The sequence below is a fragment of the Akebia trifoliata genome, chromosome 4 (genome assembly GCF_017979445.1).
Source record: "Akebia trifoliata isolate Shusen 1 chromosome 4, ASM1797944v1, whole genome shotgun sequence".
Taxonomy (NCBI): domain Eukaryota; kingdom Viridiplantae; phylum Streptophyta; class Magnoliopsida; order Ranunculales; family Lardizabalaceae; genus Akebia; species Akebia trifoliata.
Window position 1 is genome coordinate 40483143 of NC_141378.1, and position 22766 is coordinate 40505908.

At 33.4% G+C, this 22766-nt stretch overlaps 1 protein-coding gene and 1 long non-coding RNA gene across 2 annotated transcripts; both read right to left on the reverse strand.

The window, feature by feature from the left end:
• Positions 1-1865: 1865 nt before the first annotated feature.
• Positions 1866-6151, reverse strand: LOC147404965 (disease resistance protein RPM1-like). The gene is made up of 2 exons (XM_086441098.1): positions 3130-6151; positions 1866-2145 (listed from the first exon to the last, which is right to left on the reverse strand). Exons 1-2 carry the CDS (start codon positions 6002-6004, stop codon positions 2114-2116), a joined length of 2907 nt encoding a protein of 968 aa, XP_086297224.1. The 5' UTR covers positions 6005-6151; the 3' UTR covers positions 1866-2113.
• A 5872-nt stretch (positions 6152-12023) lies between these two features.
• Positions 12024-22495, reverse strand: LOC147404966 (uncharacterized). Its single transcript, XR_015178023.1, has 3 exons — positions 22299-22495; positions 12903-13177; positions 12024-12379 (listed from the first exon to the last, which is right to left on the reverse strand). It is a non-coding gene; the product is annotated as an uncharacterized LOC147404966 (long non-coding RNA).
• Positions 22496-22766: the final 271 nt, after the last annotated feature.

A 22766-nucleotide genomic window follows, 5' to 3' on the forward strand; every position in this document is an offset into this window, starting at 1 on the left:
TAGGCTTGTATAAAATCTTAAACCCAAAAAAGTAGAAATCTAGATAATAAAAAAAAGTAAAAAAACAAACAAACAAACAAACAGGAGTAATGATTTTTGACCCCCCTCTGACACATGCTTCATATGCCCCCTGACATGGCATGTGCTAGAACTATAAATTTTTCCCTCTGGATACACAATTGCACATACTTATGGGGACGGATTGTTATGTATCCTAAGTGAAAAGTTTATGGTTCTAGCGCATGTCACTTCAGGGGATGTATGGGGACATGTGTCAGAGGTGCGTCATAACATCATGATTCTTTTGTGAAAGATTAATGCTGGAGTGACCCTGGTGGGAGACACACTAAGGACATTTTAATGTAGTGGCCCGCACATGTCCGTAGATGTATTTTACTCGTATCTTGGAGAGATGCATCTATGGGCACGCACACGCCACCATGTCAAGATGTCTCCCGTTGTAATCATTTTAGTACGACTCTTTGTGAAATCTATCTCTTTCTCTTAAATCCATTCGCCTCTCTTTTTTCTCGTTATGACAATGAATATTATTCTAACATTTCATCTAATTAAAATGTGTTGTCCTAAATAGTATTAAACCTATAATAAAAATTAAATTTATAGGGTTCATACTAGGTCGGGTACCACATGCGCCTGGGAGATTTGAGTGATATGGTGCTTTAAGAGACGAGTTGTCTCACCCCTGCTAGTTGAACCTAGGTTAAGTCGCAATCTTCCTTAAAAATAACATAATAATAATATTATTATTATATAGAAAAATTTTCCATTTTATTGGGAGCCTAAGAGTTACCCACAAGTCCCAAAAAATATAATAATATATACCACGTGACATCAATCCATACTTGATAGAAGATATGATGTTGTAATGCACTGTAGCACTACAAGTTCACCATCATCCCATTCTTTAATGTAGACTTTAAGGTCTGGTCTGCAAAATATTTGACCTGACGCTGCACTTGCTGCCACTATCTGATCAAGAACCAGTGAATACTAATAAAGTGTCATAGTTTTAAAACTCCTCGAGACAACTCAACTCGATTAAATTTCAAGATGACTCAACCCCCAAGTTAGGTGTTCTTATATGAGAAAAATTAAATATCTTTTAATTATTTGAAAATACTTTTTTATTTTTTTTAAATATTTATAAAATTAAAATATTTTTGTTTGACTTGTTCAAGTTTACTTACAAGTTTTAAAGTTGACTCGACTAGATAAACATTTGAGTTTAAAAATTATATTTTATTTATATAATAAATATTTAAATTCTAAAAAGAATTAATTATTTTAATCAAAATCTACAAAATCCCAATTGACTCGGTTTAGTTTTACTAACTCGACTGAGATTTGCAAAATAACTTCCAAGACATCTCGTTTATCTCGGGAGATGATGTGAATGTTGAGATGCCTTGTATATTTGTATCGGTTACTGTATAATTAGGCAAATATTTGATAGAAAAGTAGATAAAATTTCGATGAATAATCAAAATGATTTTTTTTCCAGGGGTGGAGGTGGGTTCTTACTAAAACCCATCATCTTCATCCTCCCAAAAAACTCAATCTTATTCTTGAGATTTGAATGTAGAACAACATAAAATTTATGGTGAAGAATTAAAATGTAGTCATATTTGATGATTAAATTATCAAATGTGGGATCAATCCATAAGTAAAAAACCAATCAAACTCCAATATGTAGAGAGTGGTAACATATGGAGCCAATTAGATACATATGCACACATTATCAGTCTGCCTAGCATAAGGTTTTGGATTACACACACGTCTACAATGATAAATAAAGCTATAATGTAGGCATTGATGCCAAAAGGTAACATACCTTAGTGAATGGAGAAAATATAATGGAGCTTCAAAGATAATCTCTACTAACTTTAGAAATTTAATAGAAAAAATGAATATGTAACACTAACACCCTGTAGGTAAAGAGGGAAAAATAGAAATAAAGCATTTGAGATCACAATTATATGTCATATTTAAACAAAATTCAACAACAATTTAAAGCACCAACCTGATAGTTTAACGTCCGATCATATTTGTAGATAGTTTAATGTCCCTTTTTCTTCTCATCACCTCTACAAGGTTATGATATATCCTCAGAATCATCTTCATGACCTTGTTCCAACAAAATATTTACCACAAAAATTAATTAAGGGCACAAATAAAATTACTCTATCTTTTTTAGTTTACAATAGGTGGTATTTATGATTCATGAAAAAAATGAATTAAAGTTTTACCGAAACATGCCATAAAAAAAAAAAAAAAAAAAAAAAAGAAGAAGAAGAGTAGACTATTCATTTTAATTCTGAAAATGGTAAATTTTCCTTTTTGAAATTAAAACATTTTAGTGAAAGTGGGCAAAATTTTACTCTTCTAGAAAATAGAACATCTCACTCTAACCAAAATGTTTTAATTCGGAAAATAATTTTTTGAAATAAAATAAAGAGCGATTACCTGGCAGACCTACCTGTTGCATTTTTATTACAAAAACTCCCTTGAATTCTGACATATCCAAGGGAATATCTCTTTATGTAGTTAGTTACCCACTAAATCTAACTTTATCAAGTTTCATACCAAGCAAACCTTTGGAGTGAGGGATCCACTCCTAACTCATCAATTTGTGTCATCCAAAAACATGAAAGACCAAACTTTAAGAAATATGAGAAAAAAAAAAATTTCCACTATTGAAATTTAGTTCTAAATTTGAGAGTTGGGTAGTCATTCATTTTCAACATCTTTGATCAAATTCAAAAAAGATTGTTTTTTTAAATCTGAGTTTTTTCTATTAAATCTAGAAGGATGTGATGTTAGATTTTCAATTTGATAATCCATGTGGGCCAAATAATACTTAGTAAGATTTGAAATCTTACTAAGACAGTCATGGTAGTCAAATTCATAAAGTAAGGTATGTTCGGTAACAAACTTGATAGAGTAAGGGAGTTTTGTAATAAAATTGCAAAATGAATAGTCTACTGTTAAAGCATAGAAATTAATATTTATATAGGCAATGGCACTTGTAAAAGAAAATAAAAAAAGGAAGGCTTTAGATACATTAATAAATAATTAAGGTAATTAAATATTACAAATTGAGAAACTTACCCACCAATGCTTCACGTTTCAAATGTCGATTAATAACTGTAACAGTAGGAATGTGTTGGATCATCCAATGGTTCACTCCTTCTCCTTCGCCTTCACCTTCGCCTTCTACTACTATTTCTTCTTCACGATGATGATGGTGGTGGCGGCGCAACCTCTTTATGAAGTCTTCCGACATGAATTGTAGTTGGAGTTTATGAAGGGATTTGAGATGTTGAAAGCCATGGGGAAGCTTCTTCAACTTTAGGCAATCTTCTATATAAAATTCTTTTAAGGATGGCATCATCCCCTCCTCTATCTCACTCAATTCCTCCAGCTCAGGCAAACCCCATATCCGTAATAATTTCAGTTTTGGAAAACTTAATTGCCGTCTCTCATTGCCGCTGCTGCTGTTGCTAGTGCCACCCCAACCAATCTGCCTTCCCACGCAACTTCCCCAATTTAGAGAAAGTAGCTCCAAATTGGGCAATTTTGCCAAGGTGCTAAGCGGTTCTTCCATTAAATTGTTATTCCATAATTCAATTCTCTTTAGGCACTTCAGAGAACGTGTCCACTGCGGTAAGTGCCCTTCCTTCATAACCCCATCTAATTCCAATTTTTCAAGATGGAGATGGAAGGGAGGTTCTGACGAAATATTGGTTTCCAGATCAAGGATGTCTTCATCACTGGATGAGCGTATTGACAAAGAGCGAAGGTGTTGCATCTTCTCAACGGCATCACAAAGCCTTTCGCAATATTCTTCTTTGACTTCAAGGAGCTTTAATTTCCGGAGCTGGGTTAAGTAACAAAGTTGACTTACTAAGCTTTCATCAAGGACCACCTTGCATAGTGTCTGCAAGTTACTAGAATTGCTTCCCCTTCCCCTTCCCAATTTAGACAATCTCGCATAAGGCCAAAAACTAAAGAGCAGATGCCTTAGTTGTGGATAGATTAGAAAACTTTCCACACATGTCTGGCGAGCATCTAAAGTTTGCAAGTTCAGTAGCTCATATAATGAATCTGGAAGTTCATTCACCTCTGTTCCCTTCACACTTAAATAACGCAAGTGAATCAAGTGAACCACATTACTTGGCAAATGTTTAATCTTTGTTCCTGACAAATCTAACACCCGCAACCATTTGATGCTCTTGAATATCGTTTCAAGCATACTCGATGGAAAAAACGTGTCTACATCAAATGTTAGAAAGGAGCGGGTTTTTACACTAAACATGTTTGATGGAATGCTATCTGAACTATTTTGAATTGCTACTACGCGACGTTGCCCCTCCACAATTCTGGTATCGCTTTGCTTTGTGAAAATCTCAGCAAAATTTTCCTTCTTAATTACGTGAATGGCAATGTCACGCATGAGGTCGTGCATTCTAAAAGCTCTTTGACTGACCCTGTAATAATCGTTAACTACAGCTTGTAACATGTTCCTGTCAATAAGCTGAAGGAGGTACCCATGTGCAACCTCTTCAAGTGTTTTCCGAGGATGATCTTCTATAAAACCTTCGGCCACCCACAAACGGATCAATCTTGACTTCTGGATTTGATAATCTTCTGGAAACATTCCACAATATAAGAAGCAATATTTTAGATAAGAAGGTAAATAATTATAGCTCGTTAACAACACTCGACTAACTCTTTCAAGATCTTGATTATTACTCAGTTCCCAATCAAGATTTTCAAGTACGTCATTCCATTCTGATACATTACTGTCTTTTTTTGACATGAGACCACCAATGACAACAACTGCAAGAGGCAAACCACAACACTTTTTAACCAATTTCTCTCCAATTTCTTTCAAGTGCACCGGACAATCCCTCAAAAGATTGCCACTCCTAAATGCCTTTCTACAAAAGAGACTCCAAGCTAGCTCATGGGGTAATTGCTCAACTCGGTGAATGTAGTAAGTCTCTCCTATCGGAGAAGCTACATCTGATATGCGGGTCGTGAAGATAATCCTACCACCACTTTGAGGCGGTAATGCATATTTAACAGCTTCCCAAGCATTAACATCCCACATATCATCAAGGACAAGGACATACCTCTTCCGACGCAAATAATTGTACATGGTTTCGCGCAACTCGTCCCGTGTCATTGTCTCCACCTCGCTAGGAGTTGGCTCATTCATACTTTTATGAAATTGTCGGACCATTCGTTTCAGCAAGTCCATTACTTGGAAATCTTGGGATACAGATACCCAAGCATTACATTCAAATTTCCCTATGGATATGCTCTTGTAGACTTTCTTGACCAGTGTCGTCTTTCCAGATCCACCCATGCCGACAACTGAAACTATTGATCGTTGATGCGCCTCTTCTTCTTTTAGCAGCCACTCTCGTAACTTATTCACATCTTGATCGATCCCGATGATATCATCTTCTTCGACGAAAGGATTAGACACGCCGTGATCTCCTCCCCTTGTTTCTTCATTGTCTGGTCCGCCAGTTCCTTCTTGTGGAAGGTTGTATCGCATCCTCCTCGTATCGATGTCATCAACCTCTTTCTTGATGATTTCTATTTGAGAATGAAATTGATGACGAATTCCCATGTGCTTGAAGAAAGTAAGCACGTAATGAATGCAGAACTCAATATTTAGACAATTGCCAGCTGGTTCTCCTGACTCGATGAGAGAACTTTCCATCATAGATTGGAACTCCTCGACAACATCTTCAATTTTGTAGGCTTCATCTCTCACTTGTGCCACCCACTGATTCACCAACTCATTTCTTACTCTTTTCTTCTCTACTTCTCTTAGTACTACCTTCATCATAGAAAGTTCATCACAGATGAACTTGATGTCGTTGTTGATTCCTTCTTGGATTTGCCATTCTTCAATTGCCAAGTCTTTCAATTTGGAGATAGCAGACGTCACTAAAGCTTTTGCTGCCATTTTCAAATTCTCTTGGTATGTAGATTCAAACTGAAGAAGAAACCAAACCAGTCGAAAAGAAAAATATTTTGATCTCGATTAAGTTGAGCTCACACTGTTGATTCTTTGCAAGCAATATGCGACGTGCACTCTGCCTCTTAATTCTTGACTTAAAACTAAGAAAATTTCTACTCTCTTAATTCTTTTACATATAATCATATACTTAAATCAGGATGACTGAAACCACTAATCAAACAAATTTTTGGTTGGTACAATTTTATTAGTGATGTCATTTGTGCATCACATGTCACACTTTTCTTCATTCACATGGTAAAGGACTCATTCTTATTAATATTGACTGTTGACCATATATAGAATAATACTAGTGGCTCATTGTTTCAATTTTAAAGCTATTGTTTTAAAACAAAAACTTGATTGGACTCAGATGTCCATTGAATCGAATCAACTGTATGAATTATGAGCTGACTCAGGCGAGTCAATAAGAATACATTCAGGCCCTGTTTGGTACCCAATTATAAATAGACTCTGTTTACTATATTTCTCTATGTATACTATCACCATTTCAAATATTATATTTAAATAAAATATGTAATATAATTTCACAAATTTTATCGAATAAAGGCCCTAATGGATTAGGAAATGATTGATCCAAAACTGTTCTTCCTAGATTCAAACAACACTTTGTTCCGTAATGCAGCTGAAACTACTCTCTTAATTCTTGGCTCAGATCTAAGAAAATTTCAACTCTTAATTCTTTTTACATATAATCATACTTAAATCAGGACAACTAAAACCACTAATCAAACAAATATTTTTTTTGGGTACAATTTTATTAGTTAGTGGGTTTAACGTGTGCATCACATGGCACGTTTTCCTTCATTCACGGATCCATTCTCGTCAAATCCAACAGGAGCACAAAGTAATTGTATGTGCTGGCAGGTAGGACCACAACCGATAATCTCCCACTACATGGAAGACTAGTGGTGAATAAAATAAATTTTAGACATCGGGTTCATAACCTACTAATTGAAGGTATGGGCTGGCAGGTAGGGCTACAACTAAAAATAAGGATCATAACCTTACATCTTAACTTAACAAAATACTCTTCTTTTTAAGTTATTTTAAAAGGATTAAGATACACGGACTCAAAAAGTCGTGCTAGAGTGACCTCAATGGGAGACACATGGGGGACATCTTGACGTGGTGGTGCATGCATATCTGTAGATGCGTTTTACGTGTATCTCAAAAAAAAAAAAAATGCATCTATGGACATGCACAAGCCACCATGTTAAGATGTCCCCCGTGTGTCCCCCACTGAGATCACTCCAGCATTAATCAAAAATTAATTCATCATAAACAATTAATCCTAATCGTTAAAACAAAATTTCGTTTACAGACATGCACATGCCACCACGTCAAGATATCCTCTGTGTGTCCCCCACTAAGGTCATTCCAACATTAATAAAAAAAATAATGCGTAATAAACAAGCAATCCTGATCATTAAAACAAAAATTCAATCAAACAAAATACGTATCTTAAGGACACATCACTTATTATCCCTTAGATAAATCATGACAATTGGATTTCATATTTTAATGGTTGGAATTGCGTCTTCATTTATAAGATTCTTTTCACGAGTCTACGAACTCCAATACTTGTTAAAATTGAGAGTAGAGAGAGAGAATTTCTTTTTTGTATGGATTAAACACTTTTCCACTTTGTCCTGCTCCCATTCCATTCAACTTTCTTTTTTTTTCTCATTAACGACAACGAGAAGGTGGCATGTGTGAACACACATGTGTCAAAAGTGTCCATTTGTAATTTAAAGTATTAATTAAGGGATGGTTTTGAAGATTACATAATAAAAAATGATATTTTGTAATTTTGAACGCTAACATGATTTTAAGGCGATGAGATTGTAATTTTCTTTGTTTTTGACCCAAATGACTTTGATTATATTAAATATAAGGGGAAATTACTTAAGGGACTCTCACGGAAGGGCATCTTTCTAAATAGTCCCTAAGTTTTCAGTGGTAGCTTAACAAGACATTTGGTAAACTTTTTCTTTCGAAATGGTCCTAGAACCTCATCTCCCCCATTTCTCACGATTGAATGTTCTAACCATTCGAACTCATCATTTTCATTCAAAAATTAGATTTTTGACATCTCAATTGAGTTTCAGAGACTCCTTTCCGTCAGAAAGGATTTAAGAAAGAAGAAGAAACCATTTTCAAGGTTTTTTTTTAAAATACTTTTTTTTCTTAGTTTTTGGATGAAAATCTACCAAGAATGATTCTTTTGGGTTGAAATCATTTAAACAAGTCGTTATCTCAAGTTTTTAGTCAATCTTTCCATGTATTTTAGTCAGGAAAACTCGAAAATTGAAAATGGGTGGATTTTATCAATGTCGAGTTCACCATTTTTTATTTAATAAGTGGTGAACTCGACAATAATTAAAAAGCATCGAGTTCAACAGTAAATAAAAAGTGGTGAACTCGACAATAAATAGTGGTGAGTTCATCAGTAAATTTTTTGAACTTGACACTAAATAAAAAAGCATCGAGTTCGATAGTAAAATTTTTTAATTCGACAGTACGAGAGACCATTTAGAAAGAAAAAGTTTACTAAATGTCCAGTTAAGCAATCACGCAAAACTTAGGGACTATATTGTCATTTTCCCTAAATTTAAATATTAAGGTGGGGGCATTTTTTGAATCCAAATTTTGGGTTCCAATCACTTCTACTCCACATTTTCATTATAATAGTAAAGACGAGAGTATTGTTCCAATTTCATCTAATCAAAATGTGCCATCCAACGATAGTATCATATCCACGATAATGACTAAACCAAAAAGATCATGTAAGTCCCAAAATAATAATTTGCATCAGTTGACATGGAATAGATGACCATACTTCTGTGCAACACTACTCATGACCATGAACAGTAGATCTGTCTGTATGGGTCCTTCATTGTTAGCTACTCTATGAGGGAAAATAGTGGAATGCAGTTGGACACTACTAGTACACCATCGTCACATTCTTTAATATAGACTTTAAAGTTGAGTGTTGATAAAATGATGCGGTTTTGGTGCACGCCCAACAAATGTTTGACATGTGGCACAAATGACATCAACAATAGAGAGATTCTCTCTCTTGCCCGTTGCCCATATATTTATTTTTTTAGATTTCAAATCTTAAAAAGGTCGTTGGGCCCACTTTCATTATCACATTTACAATCCAACAACATAGCCTTTTAGATTTCATGAAAACATTCATATTCAAAAAACAAATATTAAAAAAATATTATTTTTGGAGCTTGATCCAAGGAGTTGAAAAGGAACGGCCAGTGAGCACCCAAATTTAAAAATAAAATTCAACAGCGAAAAATAATTATTAAAAAAAAAATTTAGTTCATATAATTTTGTCCTCTACAATTCCAATGCATCGGATCATGTTTTTGAATGTCACAAGGTGATCAGGCCAGAAAGTTTTCTTAATTTCCTCTTTTTTCACTATGTGCATATCTTAATGTTTGATCATGTTATCGGGACACTACCAATAAAGTGATATTTAAGTTGAGTGCTGATTTTGTAACTCAACTTGATAGGGTAACTCAAAAACTTACTGACGTGGTAGGTGTAAGAATCGTAGATTTTTCTCCTCGGGATACACAATTGCACGGTGTTATGGGGATGTACAACTATGTATCTTGAGGGGAAAAATCTACGGTTCTTACAAGGTGCACATCAATTGAGTTTTTAAGTTACCCTTCAGCATGGGCAGACTCAAAGAATTTCCCTTGTGGGGGCCAAACTGGTTGTGTGAATATGAAATTAGAAAAGTTACATAGGGAAGAGGATCTTCGAAAATCAATTTTCCATAAAAAAAAAAAAAAGAGGGATTTAGAAGAAAAACTTAAGAATCCACTCCAAGGTGTGTAAAGTAATAAAATAATCGCATAAATTTGAAGTTTATGACTTGGATCGCCACTCCAAGGTTTGCTCTGTAACAAACTTGATAAAATAAGGTTTGACGGGTAACAATCTTCATAACATAAGGTTCCCTTGGAGTTGCTGAACTCCGAGGGAGTTTTTGTAATAAAAATGCAACAGTTGGATTTGCCAAGTAAATCTCTCTTATTTATAATTTGAACCTGATAAAAAAAAATTGACTCGGCCACATTTAATCAGGCTCGGTAGTAGCCGTTCCGATCCCAAAGTCCCTGTTTTTGAAAAAATGACACACATTTAAGTATTTGACAGCTTAGCTAGAGAACTAAATCCTGTGCCCCACGTGCCCCTCATGGGTTAAACTTTTACGGGAAAGAAATAGGGTATTGATCACAAACACCGGCCTCATGTGTTCATCCTGTCAAAACACTCCTTGTGGCACATATTTTCCGGCCCAATGATCCATTAATCGGCTAGTAGTTGTAGGGTTCTCAATGGATCAGATAGATCTGAAATCCAATCCATGATGATCATATAATTAGGGGTGGCAATGGATTGGGTTGGGTCTTGTTGTGTCGTGTTGAGGTAAGGTATTATGAAAATTTACCAAACCCAAACCCAACCCATTTAATACTTGTGTCAAAAACGTAAACCAAAATCCAACTCATTTGTAAATAGGTATAATTGACCCAACCCATGTATAACCTATTTAATAAAATACTAATCTTCATTTAAAAAATAGTTTTTTTTTTGAATTTTTTTTTCAAAATATATAGAATTTTGTCATCATGTTTTTTGATGTCATAAGGTATTGTGGCCAGAAAACTTAGCAGGCAAAATGTTTTTCATTATTATTATTACTATTATTATTATTAATGTTGGCTAAGCAAAATGTATTTCATTATCACATGAGACATAATGGCCTTACTTGGGAAGATCTTAAATCTTATTGATGGTCATTTTGCCAATATTAGAAATCAAACACTACATATCTCTAGATTTTAATAGAAAAAATGGAGTAAAACGATATAAATATAAATATAAATAAATAACTTATTAAGAAAATTATTTTTTCTTTCCCAAACTAAACTTTAACCATTTATTAATTTAAAAATATCATAAAACTCCATTTATATTTTATAGAATTTGATATAAAAAAAATTGTATCATGAAATTTTTTAGGAAATTTTAGAAAAAAATAAGCAATTTAATAAATTCTTAAAAAATTATTAATATATTTAAAATTACATGTTAATGACAGAATAACTAAACATGTCTAAACAAGACGGGCAAGTTGACACCCAGAACCCAAATCCACCCCATTTAATAATCATGTTAAACGGGTTGACATTATTATGACCCAAACCTACTAATCTCGTGTCGTTTTCAAGTCATGTTCGTGTGTCATGTTGAGATCGCCAGCCCCACATATAACTTTCGACAATGAATCAACCCTACCTGATCCACCAGGCATCCAATATGATGAAATATGAAAAAGTAAATAAATTTTATTATAAATTTTATTTTAGAAAAAATTACTTAACGGTCCTTGACGCTTACTTTTCGTTCAATTTAGTCCTTGGCTGTTGCGGGTAATCAAAATAATCCATTTAATAATTCTCAGACGATGATGGGAATGGGAGTGACGATGACAATGACAATAACGGAGGTAGTGACGCCGGAGATGTACTACAATGGATTAGGGATGATAGTGTGGAGTATATGGCAAGTTATCATCAAAATTAGTTCATTTATTTAGTACATGAATATTTTCAATTTCTATGTGTATGACTTGTATTATATATTTTATATTTAGATTGATGCTTCATTATTGTGTTTTTTTGTATCGATATAATTTTGGACAACATTTCTAATTTAATCAATTTCTATTTTAGTGTTTTCCAATTTTTTCTGATTTTTATGTTATTTTTTCTGGTTTTTTAAGCATTTTTCAAGTTGTTGTTTCATATGCTATTGCATCTGCAACCTGGCATATGCAATCGCATATGGTCGCCTATGCTATTTGAAAACACTGAACAGAACAAGTAAACATGTCAAAACTCCATTGCACCAAAACGCATATATAATAATGAGGAAGAATCATTCAACTCACAAGTTTGGAAATTTAGTCCCAATTAGTTACAAAATAGAGGAAAAACAGTGGAGAATGAGATCGTTTGGGCATACACAACATAACCAGTGATTAATTCAGGTTGAAGATGAAGATGATGTTACATAATGTAAATCCACACCTAAAAACACAAAGAAAGTGGCTTTCTTTGTTTGTTTGGTGCCCAAGGGTGCTTTCTAAAGTGGCTTTCTTTGTTTGGTCAGCAGTTCTTGAAAGAATCCCAACTCTTGATAACATGAGAAGAGGCTTTTGTGATCTGAATTACTCTTGCATATGTTTGTCAGATGAGGAGTCTGCATTGTTTGGTGGCAAAGGAGTTATGAGACCATTTCCTTTCTCTGTTCGAAGAATTTAATTGTGCCCCGAGATCTATTAGAGGTGTCTTCAAGGAATGGATTCAACCATGGTCAAGCTTCCGCTTATCAAAGAAGTTGATTTGGAGTCTTACTCCTTTTGCGATCACATAGGGTATTTGGAAGGAAAGAAACTCTAGAATCTTAGAAGGAAGGACGCATTCAAGTCATGATCTCTTTATTTCTGTTCTTGACCTTCTGTTTTTTTGGTATAAGATTTATGAAGAGTTCAATGGGGTGTTCTTTGAGGACTTCCTAGTTCATTGGGATAGAGTGTGTAACGTAACGGGATCCTGGTATTGTTTTTTCTTTTTCTTGGGTTGGTCATCTCAACCTTCCCCTTTTTGTCCTTAGTAATTTCCATTTATTTATCAGAAAAAAAAAAAAAAAAAAAAGATCTAGTGCTGTATAATTTCAAGTTACTCTTCAGGACAGAATGTGAAATGTAAAGATTGAACAAAACCTTTATGTTGAGCTTCTCCAGAAATTCAAAGGCCTGCATTTGTTCACCCATGAGAGTTTATGTTTTTGGTACTTCTTTTGTAGGTATTGCTTCATAAGGTACGTTTTGTTCTTCGGTGAGATTCTTTTCTCCATTAGGTAAATTTTGTTCATCAGTGGGACTCTTTAATATAGTAATTACTCCATCAGATGCTTCTTCATACTGCTCATTTACACCATTAGAAGTCTCCTCAGAAGTTGCAAATCTCAGTAAAGGCCTAGCAAAATAAATCAATCCTGAAAGGAGCTAAAGAAATGAGAAGATTATCTATAGCCAACGACCCCATCAGTATCTAGAATGATATTGAAATTAAATTACCTCACAAAAATTTCATAATGGTTTGAAATAACTTAAGAAAAGCCTACTATGGGTGACGATACATAGACCTGGGATCAATACCCACCCACCATCACCGAGTTACTTATCTCATTAAAAAGAGACTTACCAATCAAAAATCAAAATAAAAATAACAACAACAATAATAATAATAAGAGGCCTATCGTAAAATAACAAGGTTATGATACGAGAAGAGGTGGAAGATGGGTTTTTTTCTTCTTTCTGTTGATAAGTAAGAGGAGGAAGATGACTATGAGATTGTTCAAAGCCCTTTTCCAATTTATTTACTTGTAATTGCTCCATTATTATGTCATTACGGTCAGCAATTGCTAGGAAATGAATACAAGGATTTTACTAAAAAATGATTACCATAAAATTAAAGAGTTGGGCTAAATCTCCACCTACACATTACTTCTGTTTTCTGCTTCCATCGGTGGGGCTACATGGAGATCTTGTTGGACAATCCTACGTACATAAAGTTGTCCTGCCATGTTGACTATCATACCCGCAAATCAGTCCATTCCAATGTTAATAACCCGTAGCTTCGAAATTTTTTTTGAGGTGACCATATATGCCTTGAGATGTGTGCCACAACTGAGATGGTTGATGGGCAGTGTGAAGAAGAACAATAGAGACACCAAAATGTGAAGTGGTTTGTCACCAACGAAGAACTCCGACGGCTACGTCCATGGTGATGCTCAAATCCACCGAGTGCTAGTAATAGGGGTGCATATGGTTCGGATGTTGGCGAAATTGAAACCGAACCAAGCATGATCAGTTCTACAAATTTGGAACCAAACCAATCTAATTACCTTATAGAACCGAATCAATCCGAACCAATCCAATACCAACCTTGGCTCAGATTGGTTCAAATCGATTCTCAGTTCTCATACTTATTATTTTCAATAGTAAAATTAAAATCGTTAAAACTTAAAACTAAACAAAATAAATATTGAACAAAGCATCAAACATACCACATAACACGCATAAACAAAGCATCAACATACTTATTATTTCAATATAAACAAAGCATCACACATAACACATTGAAAATAAAAATCATTTAACATTTACCTTGTAAAGGATGATTGAAAATCAAAGTCATTCTTAAAACCAAATATTGATTGTTGCTTGCTCAAAATTGAATCCATCATCAATCAAAAATATATATCAATCTACAACAACATAAAAAAGACAATTTATGCATTTTTGCTAACTAATATTAAATATTATAAAGTAAAAATATTAAATTAATAAATAAATTCACAACCATGAATGATTTTAGTCAAAAAGCATAATAAAACAAATATAGTATGAAAAAATATAAAAATCAAGCAAATAAACAATAAAAAATGAATAAATACTTAACCACAATTCATGTTTATGCCAATCTAACTTGAACTCCAAAAATAAATTCAAATAAAATCATCCATCAAACAAAACAAATGTTTCACACACAAAAATAAATACACTCAAGAACATATGTCTTAGATAATATAAGTCAATCCAGAATGAAAATTAAAATTAAAATCAAGTTCATTCCATGTATTCTTTCATGCTCTAATCCATAGGACCTAAAAATAAAAAAATAAACATCATCATTAATTCATTATTGAATAAGTATTTAAAAATCAATTTACTTCATAACATATAATTTTAGAAAAGTAATTTGCCTATAATCGCAAATTAAAAGGCATTTGAAAATCAACTAATCACTAACTAGATGGAAAAATGTCATCATCTGTAATGACTATAAAAATAAAATGAAATGAATTTTCATTAAGTAGAAGTACTATAATTTTATACATGTATAAAATGACAAAATAACAAAAATAAAAGATTACTTGACTCAAGTTCTTCTGACATCTCTCCAACATCAATTGGAAGAGGTGAAACACATAACCAATCTTATTCACAAATCAAACATTCCACTAGTTTTGGAATTAGAGAGCTTCGAAATTGTTCTAGTATGTGACCCCCGGTGCTAAAAGCATTCTCAGAAGTAACAATGGAAATAGGAATGGATAATAAATCTTGTGTCACATTAGAAAGTATAAGATATTTGGAAGAATTCATTTTTCATTAATTCAAAATTTCAAAGTTCAAGTCTTGCTTTTCCACTCTTTCTTTCAAATATTTATCTACTTCCGATTTGCATTCCACACTTTCTTCTTTTTCCATTTATCTTAGGAACTCGGATTGGAGATACTTCCTTTGCACACTAACTTTACTAATTGGTCGATCAAGATCCATCTCTTTTAAATTTTAAGTAAAACCAAATGAAGAAGCAACTAGAGTTGAGTCATGAAGTTGATATTGTTCACAAATTTGATTCATTACTTCCCTTACCTTCTTAACCAAGCCATCAACCTTCGTGGGTGTATAAAGGTTTGAGGAGCAAAATTTGACATACCTCAACTTGTAACAAGAATCTAACACCACCGCAACTAATAGTATCAAATTACTTTATCAATGTTCCCCCAATATTTATCAAAATTTTTCCTTCATCTTTATTAACATAGAACTCAAGTAAGGATCAAAACTTTTAGACCAATAAAAAATAATACTTTCAATAGCACAAACTTCTTGAAAATACATATTAACAGTTACATACAACGAACCTAACATACGTTTCAAAGCCTCATAAAAAGTTTGCAAAAACTTAGTTAATACCCGAGCATAATTCCAATATTCTTCGGTGAGAAGCCCATATTTGAGTTCATTACTAAATTGTGGTTCTTGTTCTTCCAATCGTTCAAATGCTTTTTGAAACTTTACTGTATCATCTAACATAAGGTATGTTGAATTTCACCTAGTTGAAACATCAAAAACCAAATAATTCTTATACGTGATTCTTTCTTGATCAACACACTTCTTGAATTGTTGAGCTCTTGCCGGAGAACTTCTAACGTATTTTACAATACAAATTATAACAATCGAATTATGCATATCATTCATCTCATCCTTCACAATCAAATTCAATATATGTGCACAACACTTCATATGCAAGAACTCACCATCTAAAATGCAACTTCTTTTATTTAGTTTTCTCTCATGTATCCCATGATAACTTCATTGGAATTTGCATTATCAACCGCAATAATGCACATATTCTCTATATCCTATTGAAGCAAACATAACTCGATCATTTTACCAATTTCCTCGTCTTTATGACTAGTAATTACACAAAAATTATTTATCTTTTTATGTAATTTTCAATCTTTATTTATAAAATGCGTAGTAAGACACATATATGAGATATTTTGTAAAGAAATCCACAAATCTGTTATGAGGGAAACTTTATGCATAAAATTATTCAATAAGTTCTTCAATTTCTTCTTCTCAACTACATACAATTATAAGCAATATCTTGCCACTGTGGTGCAAGATACTAATTGAAATTTAGGTTGCAACACACTAAAATAATAATCGAAATCTTTCACGCTCAATAATCTTAAAAGGCAATTCATCAATAATAATCATCCTAATCAAGGTAAATCTACACAACTCTTGATCAAATTTCCAAGTAATAAGACTACCATCTCCTTCTTGTCCTACCTTTTGGAATGATAAAAATTTGTCTTTTGTCATCATTGTATTAATACTTGGAACATTTACTCAAATGTTTTCTTAATGTGGTATTCCAGTTAGCATTTGAATATCCATAATTTGTACCACGGTAATTGGATTTAGCCTTTTCTACCTTTCCTCCTTTAACAATTTTTATTTTGACAAAATGAACCCAAACATTAGATTTTGGTCTATATGAGGCTTCTTTCGAGTGGGACTTACTTTGCTTTTGAGGTTGCAGTGTCATTGTCAATTGTAAAATTATAAGCAACAACTGGTTCAATATTAGAAGTTGGAACGTAAGTGTCTCCGATACTTGACATATAATAAACCCTTAGTCTGATCGTACATTGGTATACCAATACACCAAAAATTACTAGAATTTATTTAAAAAAATGAAAATTCCAAGGATATTTCAAGTGGAGGAGTGATCAATAGAGAAATTCTTATAATTCAAAGATCCATAATTAATGAAAGGGAAAATAAAATAATATTAGAATCATATTCAAATATGAGTATGACACAAAACACTCATAAAATTAAATAGAAAGGAAGTTAAAATTCATTAGGAGAAAATTATTCTATTTTTAAATCTATTGTTAAAGCATATAAAAATTAGCATATTGGGCCACCGCACAATATCAAAAATGAGAGATGAGTGGTTACATGGGTAACCCTTTTGCTAGGGATTTCGCGGTGTTATGGAACTTTGATTTGAATGAACTTAGGCCTAATGGTTCTCAAGATTTGGTTATGTTCACTTCATTGAGGTCTTTGGTATCGGGTGTCGAACATTTGGACAATTATAAAGAATTGGGATTGGGCAATTCCCAAAGAAAGGTAGGCAGGAGTTGCTTGTGTTAGATTATTGCTTTGTTTTATTTATGTGATTACTCCATTTGACTGTTTGCTTAATTAATAATTGGTCATACAAAATTTCATCGAAGTTTCATATGTTTGGTATCTTATAATTGGTTTAAAAGATTAAGCACAAGAAAAAATAATTTAATAACTTTATTTAGGAACTGAATACATCTTGAATTGATTGAAGTCTTGAATCAGACCAATTTTCTACTTTCAATTTCTTTACATTTGATCACTAGAAACATAATAAATTTTGTTATTTGTGTAATTTAGATGAATTTTGATTTCATAAGAGAACTATGTACTCTTACTTCAAAGCGGGTATTTAAATTTTTTTATTTTATTTTTATCAAAGTTGGTTATGTGATGAACCTCTTTCATTGAAGTTCATAATCATAAGAACTCAAGTTCTTGTGACAGGGTAATAGGTTTTCCTATAGTAAGGGGGCACTCAATAAATTGGTGGAAAGGGATAAGTATGGCAGAATATGTAGAATAAAAGGAAGCACGGTAGGCTTTGTGATTAAAAGTAAGAGAGCACATTTTTTATGAGTTTTTGTTAGAAAAAAATAAAGGAGATGAAGTTGAAGACTTTGATGAGTTACCTCTTCGTAATACACTAACAGTCTAACACAGTTGAGAGAAAGATGGGTTACCTCTTCGTTTTCCGACGAGGTGGCTAGGTGAGTGAGAGAGACGAACAATGGCTAGGTTTTCTTTAGACTTGAAGAAGAGATAAATAGAGAATGGAAGAACGAAACTAAGAAAGGGTTTTATTTTTAAATAAAATAACCAACCAAATTCGGAACCGAACCAAATCAATCGGATTGTTTTTTTTACAATCTGCACTCAAACCAAACCATGCTCAATCCGAACCAATCCAATCCAAAAGGCTTTGGATTGGTTCGATTCTCGGATTTATCCAATTTAGTGTGCATCTCTAGCTGATACTATACATAAAGCTTCCTTGCTCCATCCATCTCTAACTTCAAGAGAGTAATCGCTAACAATTTATGATGTAACCCAAACTCCTCTACTATAGCCTCTATATATTTTGCATTACATGACACCATAAACATGTTTACTTACATTAATACATTATATAAAAGAGTGATGCTTACAACCAAAGTAAAAGAAAAAACTCCATTTTATTTTTAGAAGTTTCATTTTAAAAGTGTTTTGTACCATTAACAATTAAAATAATAAAAACTATTGTAGACACGTGGGCTTCGAAATCTTTGGGAAGGTTTGAGCTCATCTAAATGGGTTTAAGAGTCGTCACCATTCAATTAAAGTGTGAATGGCCACTATAAGAAATTTTTTTTTTGAAATCTGGTTTTTGGCTCGTAGTGACTCACATATCCAAAAGATAATGAAAATAGTCTACTTATAGATCTATGGTAAGGAAGTTCAGTTGAGGGACAAGAAAGGTGCTAAGCACCCTGTCCTACCCATCCTAAGACGGTTACCAATATATGACCATAGGTGATTTTGAAATATTAACTTGATTTTGAAAACAAAGGAAGTTATTAAGAAAGATAAGAAATCAAACAACTACAATCTAACTTAGAAAAATTGAAAAATTTGGATTGATGAGCAAGCTAAGACAAAAATGTGCTTGCTAAAATTTTTTGTGAGCCATGGATTTTGGTAAGAATCTATGAAGATTTCACCTTTTTTGAATCCAAAGTTTCTTTTAAAAGATCTATAATCTAGTTTTAGAAGAACAAAATAAGATAATGAGCAAGCTAAATGGAAATATGACTTGTTGGAATTTTTTTTGAACCTAGGATTTTAGTGAGAATCCATGTGGATTTCACATTTTTGAATCCAAAGGCTCTTTTAAAGGGTATATGTTGACTTGGACGCATCTTTTTATTGGTTTAGCCTTTAAGAGGTATTTATGAGTTGGACACCAACAAGGAAAGACTAGGGACCTTATGCATGCAATGTGTCCTCTTAAGAGCTATTTTTGTTAGTTTAGAGAGTTAGGTGTAGATCTAGGTAGATCGACACCTTTGACCCTTGGCTATTTTAAAGAAAGACAAAGTGATGTTGTGTAGCATGCCATGAGCAACAAGAAAATGAAACAAAGTTCTATTCCAGGAATTTAACTTGCAATGGAAAATAAAAAAAAACTTATCTAGAACTTTAAACTTGCTAGAATGTAAACAAAACAAAATATATTATAATGTTTTTGAGAGCTTATTGAGGGCTTATAGGATAAGATTGACTCTAAGAGGTCTTACTCTCTTCCTCCAAGCCTTACAACATGTCTAAGATCTACATTATTGTAAGCAAAGAAAGCATGAATATAAACTTGCTTAAATGTAAAAAAGGGATATAGATAGAAGAGGGAGGTTTAGAAGTGAGAGAATGAAAGGTTCAACCCCAACTTGATTTTCTTCTTCTTCTTCTTGGTTGGAGCTCTTTGGAGGTTTGAGAATGGATTTTTGCAGAATTTGGGTAGGTCAGAGAACTTTAGGGAGCAATTTGGACAGAACTTTGACTTTTTCAGCTCCTCTTCCTTTTGAAGAGAGATTTGGACAGAGTTTTGGACCCTTCTCCTTCTTTTTGCCATGAAAAAGGGGTCCTACTTATTGGAGTTTGAAAGACCTTTGGGGAAAAACTTGTTTCAAATCATGGAGTTCTCAAATGGACACAATTAAACTCAAACATTTAATGTGGACCTAAAATGGCAAATTTTGATATAAAGATTGGAATAAAATCCAAACATGGCTTTTGTAGTTTCTCCTATTTTATAAGGGGTCCATCAACCATACGACAAAAAATAACGTTACTTCTCATAGCACTTGTGATGGGATGAAGAAACTTATTATTTATCTCTTTTTTTTTTCTTTTGATGGGTAAGCTGGACATGAAGCCATGACCTCAAAGTTGCTTTGCAATGTGTTAAACCAACTTAGCTATGGGTGTAAGCCCAATATGTATTTCCCATTACAACCATCTAAAGCTTAAGTTTTATCACAAACTAATCTATTCCAACCTAGTAAGCTTGGAGAACCCATTTTTTTATTTCAATCATCTCGTTGATGCTTTCTAAGGACTTGGGGCAAACATTTTCCTTATCACCGTAAGTTATTTCTTCAAGTACAAAACTTATTTGGCGATTGACCAAGCAAAACCTCCTTTTTCATTCATGAACTTCAAATGAAACATGTACCCCAGTTTTGCTGCCCAATGAAATCACCCACCAAATGGTAATAAGCTAATAAAATTTCACAGCATGTGCCACATGCTCTCAAATTAGAACAGGAAAGGGCGCAATGAATTACTCAATCATCAAGAAATAAAGTGTACGATCTAAAGCTACTAAATTGTCCAATATTACCTATCAAAATAAAGAAAAAACTATCGAATAATAAGAATCTAGTTCGGTTCTCTTGGCTTACACCATGTGAAGCAGCAGCAGCCATCAAGAGGGAGATTCTACCCACAAGTTTTAATGAAATCACTCATGTTTGTCTGACCAGAAAATCTGATCAAGTTGAAATCACCATTAAAGCAAATTGTCCCAAGGACAGTGAACAACATCGAACAGTTTCAAAAAATATGAATGTGGCCTCATGTTTGTGGGATCATAAAAAAGCTTAAGAATACACAACGAAATATATCTTCATTACTTTTACAAGAGACATAAACTGAGAAGGCCCATTCAAAGATTCTATGCCAACTTTGTTATCCATAGATCTAACTAAGTTTCTTGCGGTACAACTACATCTATCTTCCACTTCTTAATGAAGCTCCTCGTAATGGACCTCCTTTCCTTATTACCCAAACCTATCAAGTTCCAAGAAACCAATCTCAAGTCTCAACTTCTTTTTGAATATGACCCCTCCCCTCCCAACCCTTCATCCGGCTTCTCTTCTCCCCTAAGCCCCATATGGACGAGATAAAGAGTTTAATTCGATTTATAATTATTTATTAACCTATATATATATTCAAATAATTGTAATTTCTTTATAAAATACAATGGATTAGAAGATGCTTAGGCACAATATCATATTTCATTAAGATAATAAATATTTAATTATTGAAAGTTGTTATTTTTATCAAAAATTTCAAAAAATCAGACGAGACATTTCAGATGAGTAATTGTGAAGGACAATGCAAATCGAATATCCCACTCGTTCTTGAATCATATCGAGATGAGTCTCCTCGGTGCGAGACTGATCTTTAAAACCACGTTGAGCCCCCAACTTAATCTTCCAAAAAAGGTTAACAACCTATAAACAATTCTCCAGTATCTATCCTTAGTTATGGCATTTCTACAACGCAACTATATATCACATACGTCCAACTTCTAGTGTGTTAATTGGGATAAATAATGAAAAAAAAAAAAAAAAAAATAGGGTCTTAATGCTCAAACAGTCTACAGAATAAAATGGGGAAAATGCACCTAAACCCTACACCTCGGTGAAGCTCGAATTGATATTAGGGTATTTGATCTTTACGATAAACCCTAAAGTAGAAACTAAAGAAAGATAAATTCTTTAAGTAGGAAAAAAAAATCTAGGGTTTTGTTTTGAAGTTGAATTGTAAAGTGAGAAGAAATTGGGGACAAACCTGGAATTTTGGGAGAGATTGAGGTTCTCTTGAGAGGAAGATAATTCTTTGAGTGGAGACGGTAAGGGTTTGTACACTTTGCAGTGAAGAATCTGTGGTGGTGAAGATTTGAAATAGCTTCGAGAGTTGCGAAGCTCCATTAGTAAAACAAGTTTGAGCTCTCTGTACTCACTACTCAATACTCAGTACTCTCTCCACTAAATAATATTTGTTGCTTTTTATGAGATTATATGATCTTAGATGAATTAAAGATGCACCTCTACAATTTGCTCAATATTAGAGAGGCACCCGTGTTTTCGAACTGTAATATATGATCCCTCTAAAGTCATGGTTTTTAAACTCGATTTCGCGTCTCATCTCGTCCAAGCCCGATACCGAGCCGTCTCAGACGAGTTTTCCGATACGTTTGAGACATCTCATCAGACAAATAAAAAAAACAAACGTGAGTCATAAATCTTGATCAAAAAA

What these genes read in the sequence shown, in the direction of transcription:
- LOC147404965 (XM_086441098.1), bottom strand. Translation starts at nt 6,004, where the DNA reads ATGGCAGCAAAAGCTTTAGTGACGTCTGCTATCTCCAAATTGAAAGAC. An exon ending in GAAACGTGAAGCATTGGTGG is followed by an intron (nt 2,146 to 3,129) that starts GTAAGTTTCTCA and finishes TGTTGGAACAAG; the next exon opens with GTCATGAAGATGATTCTGAG.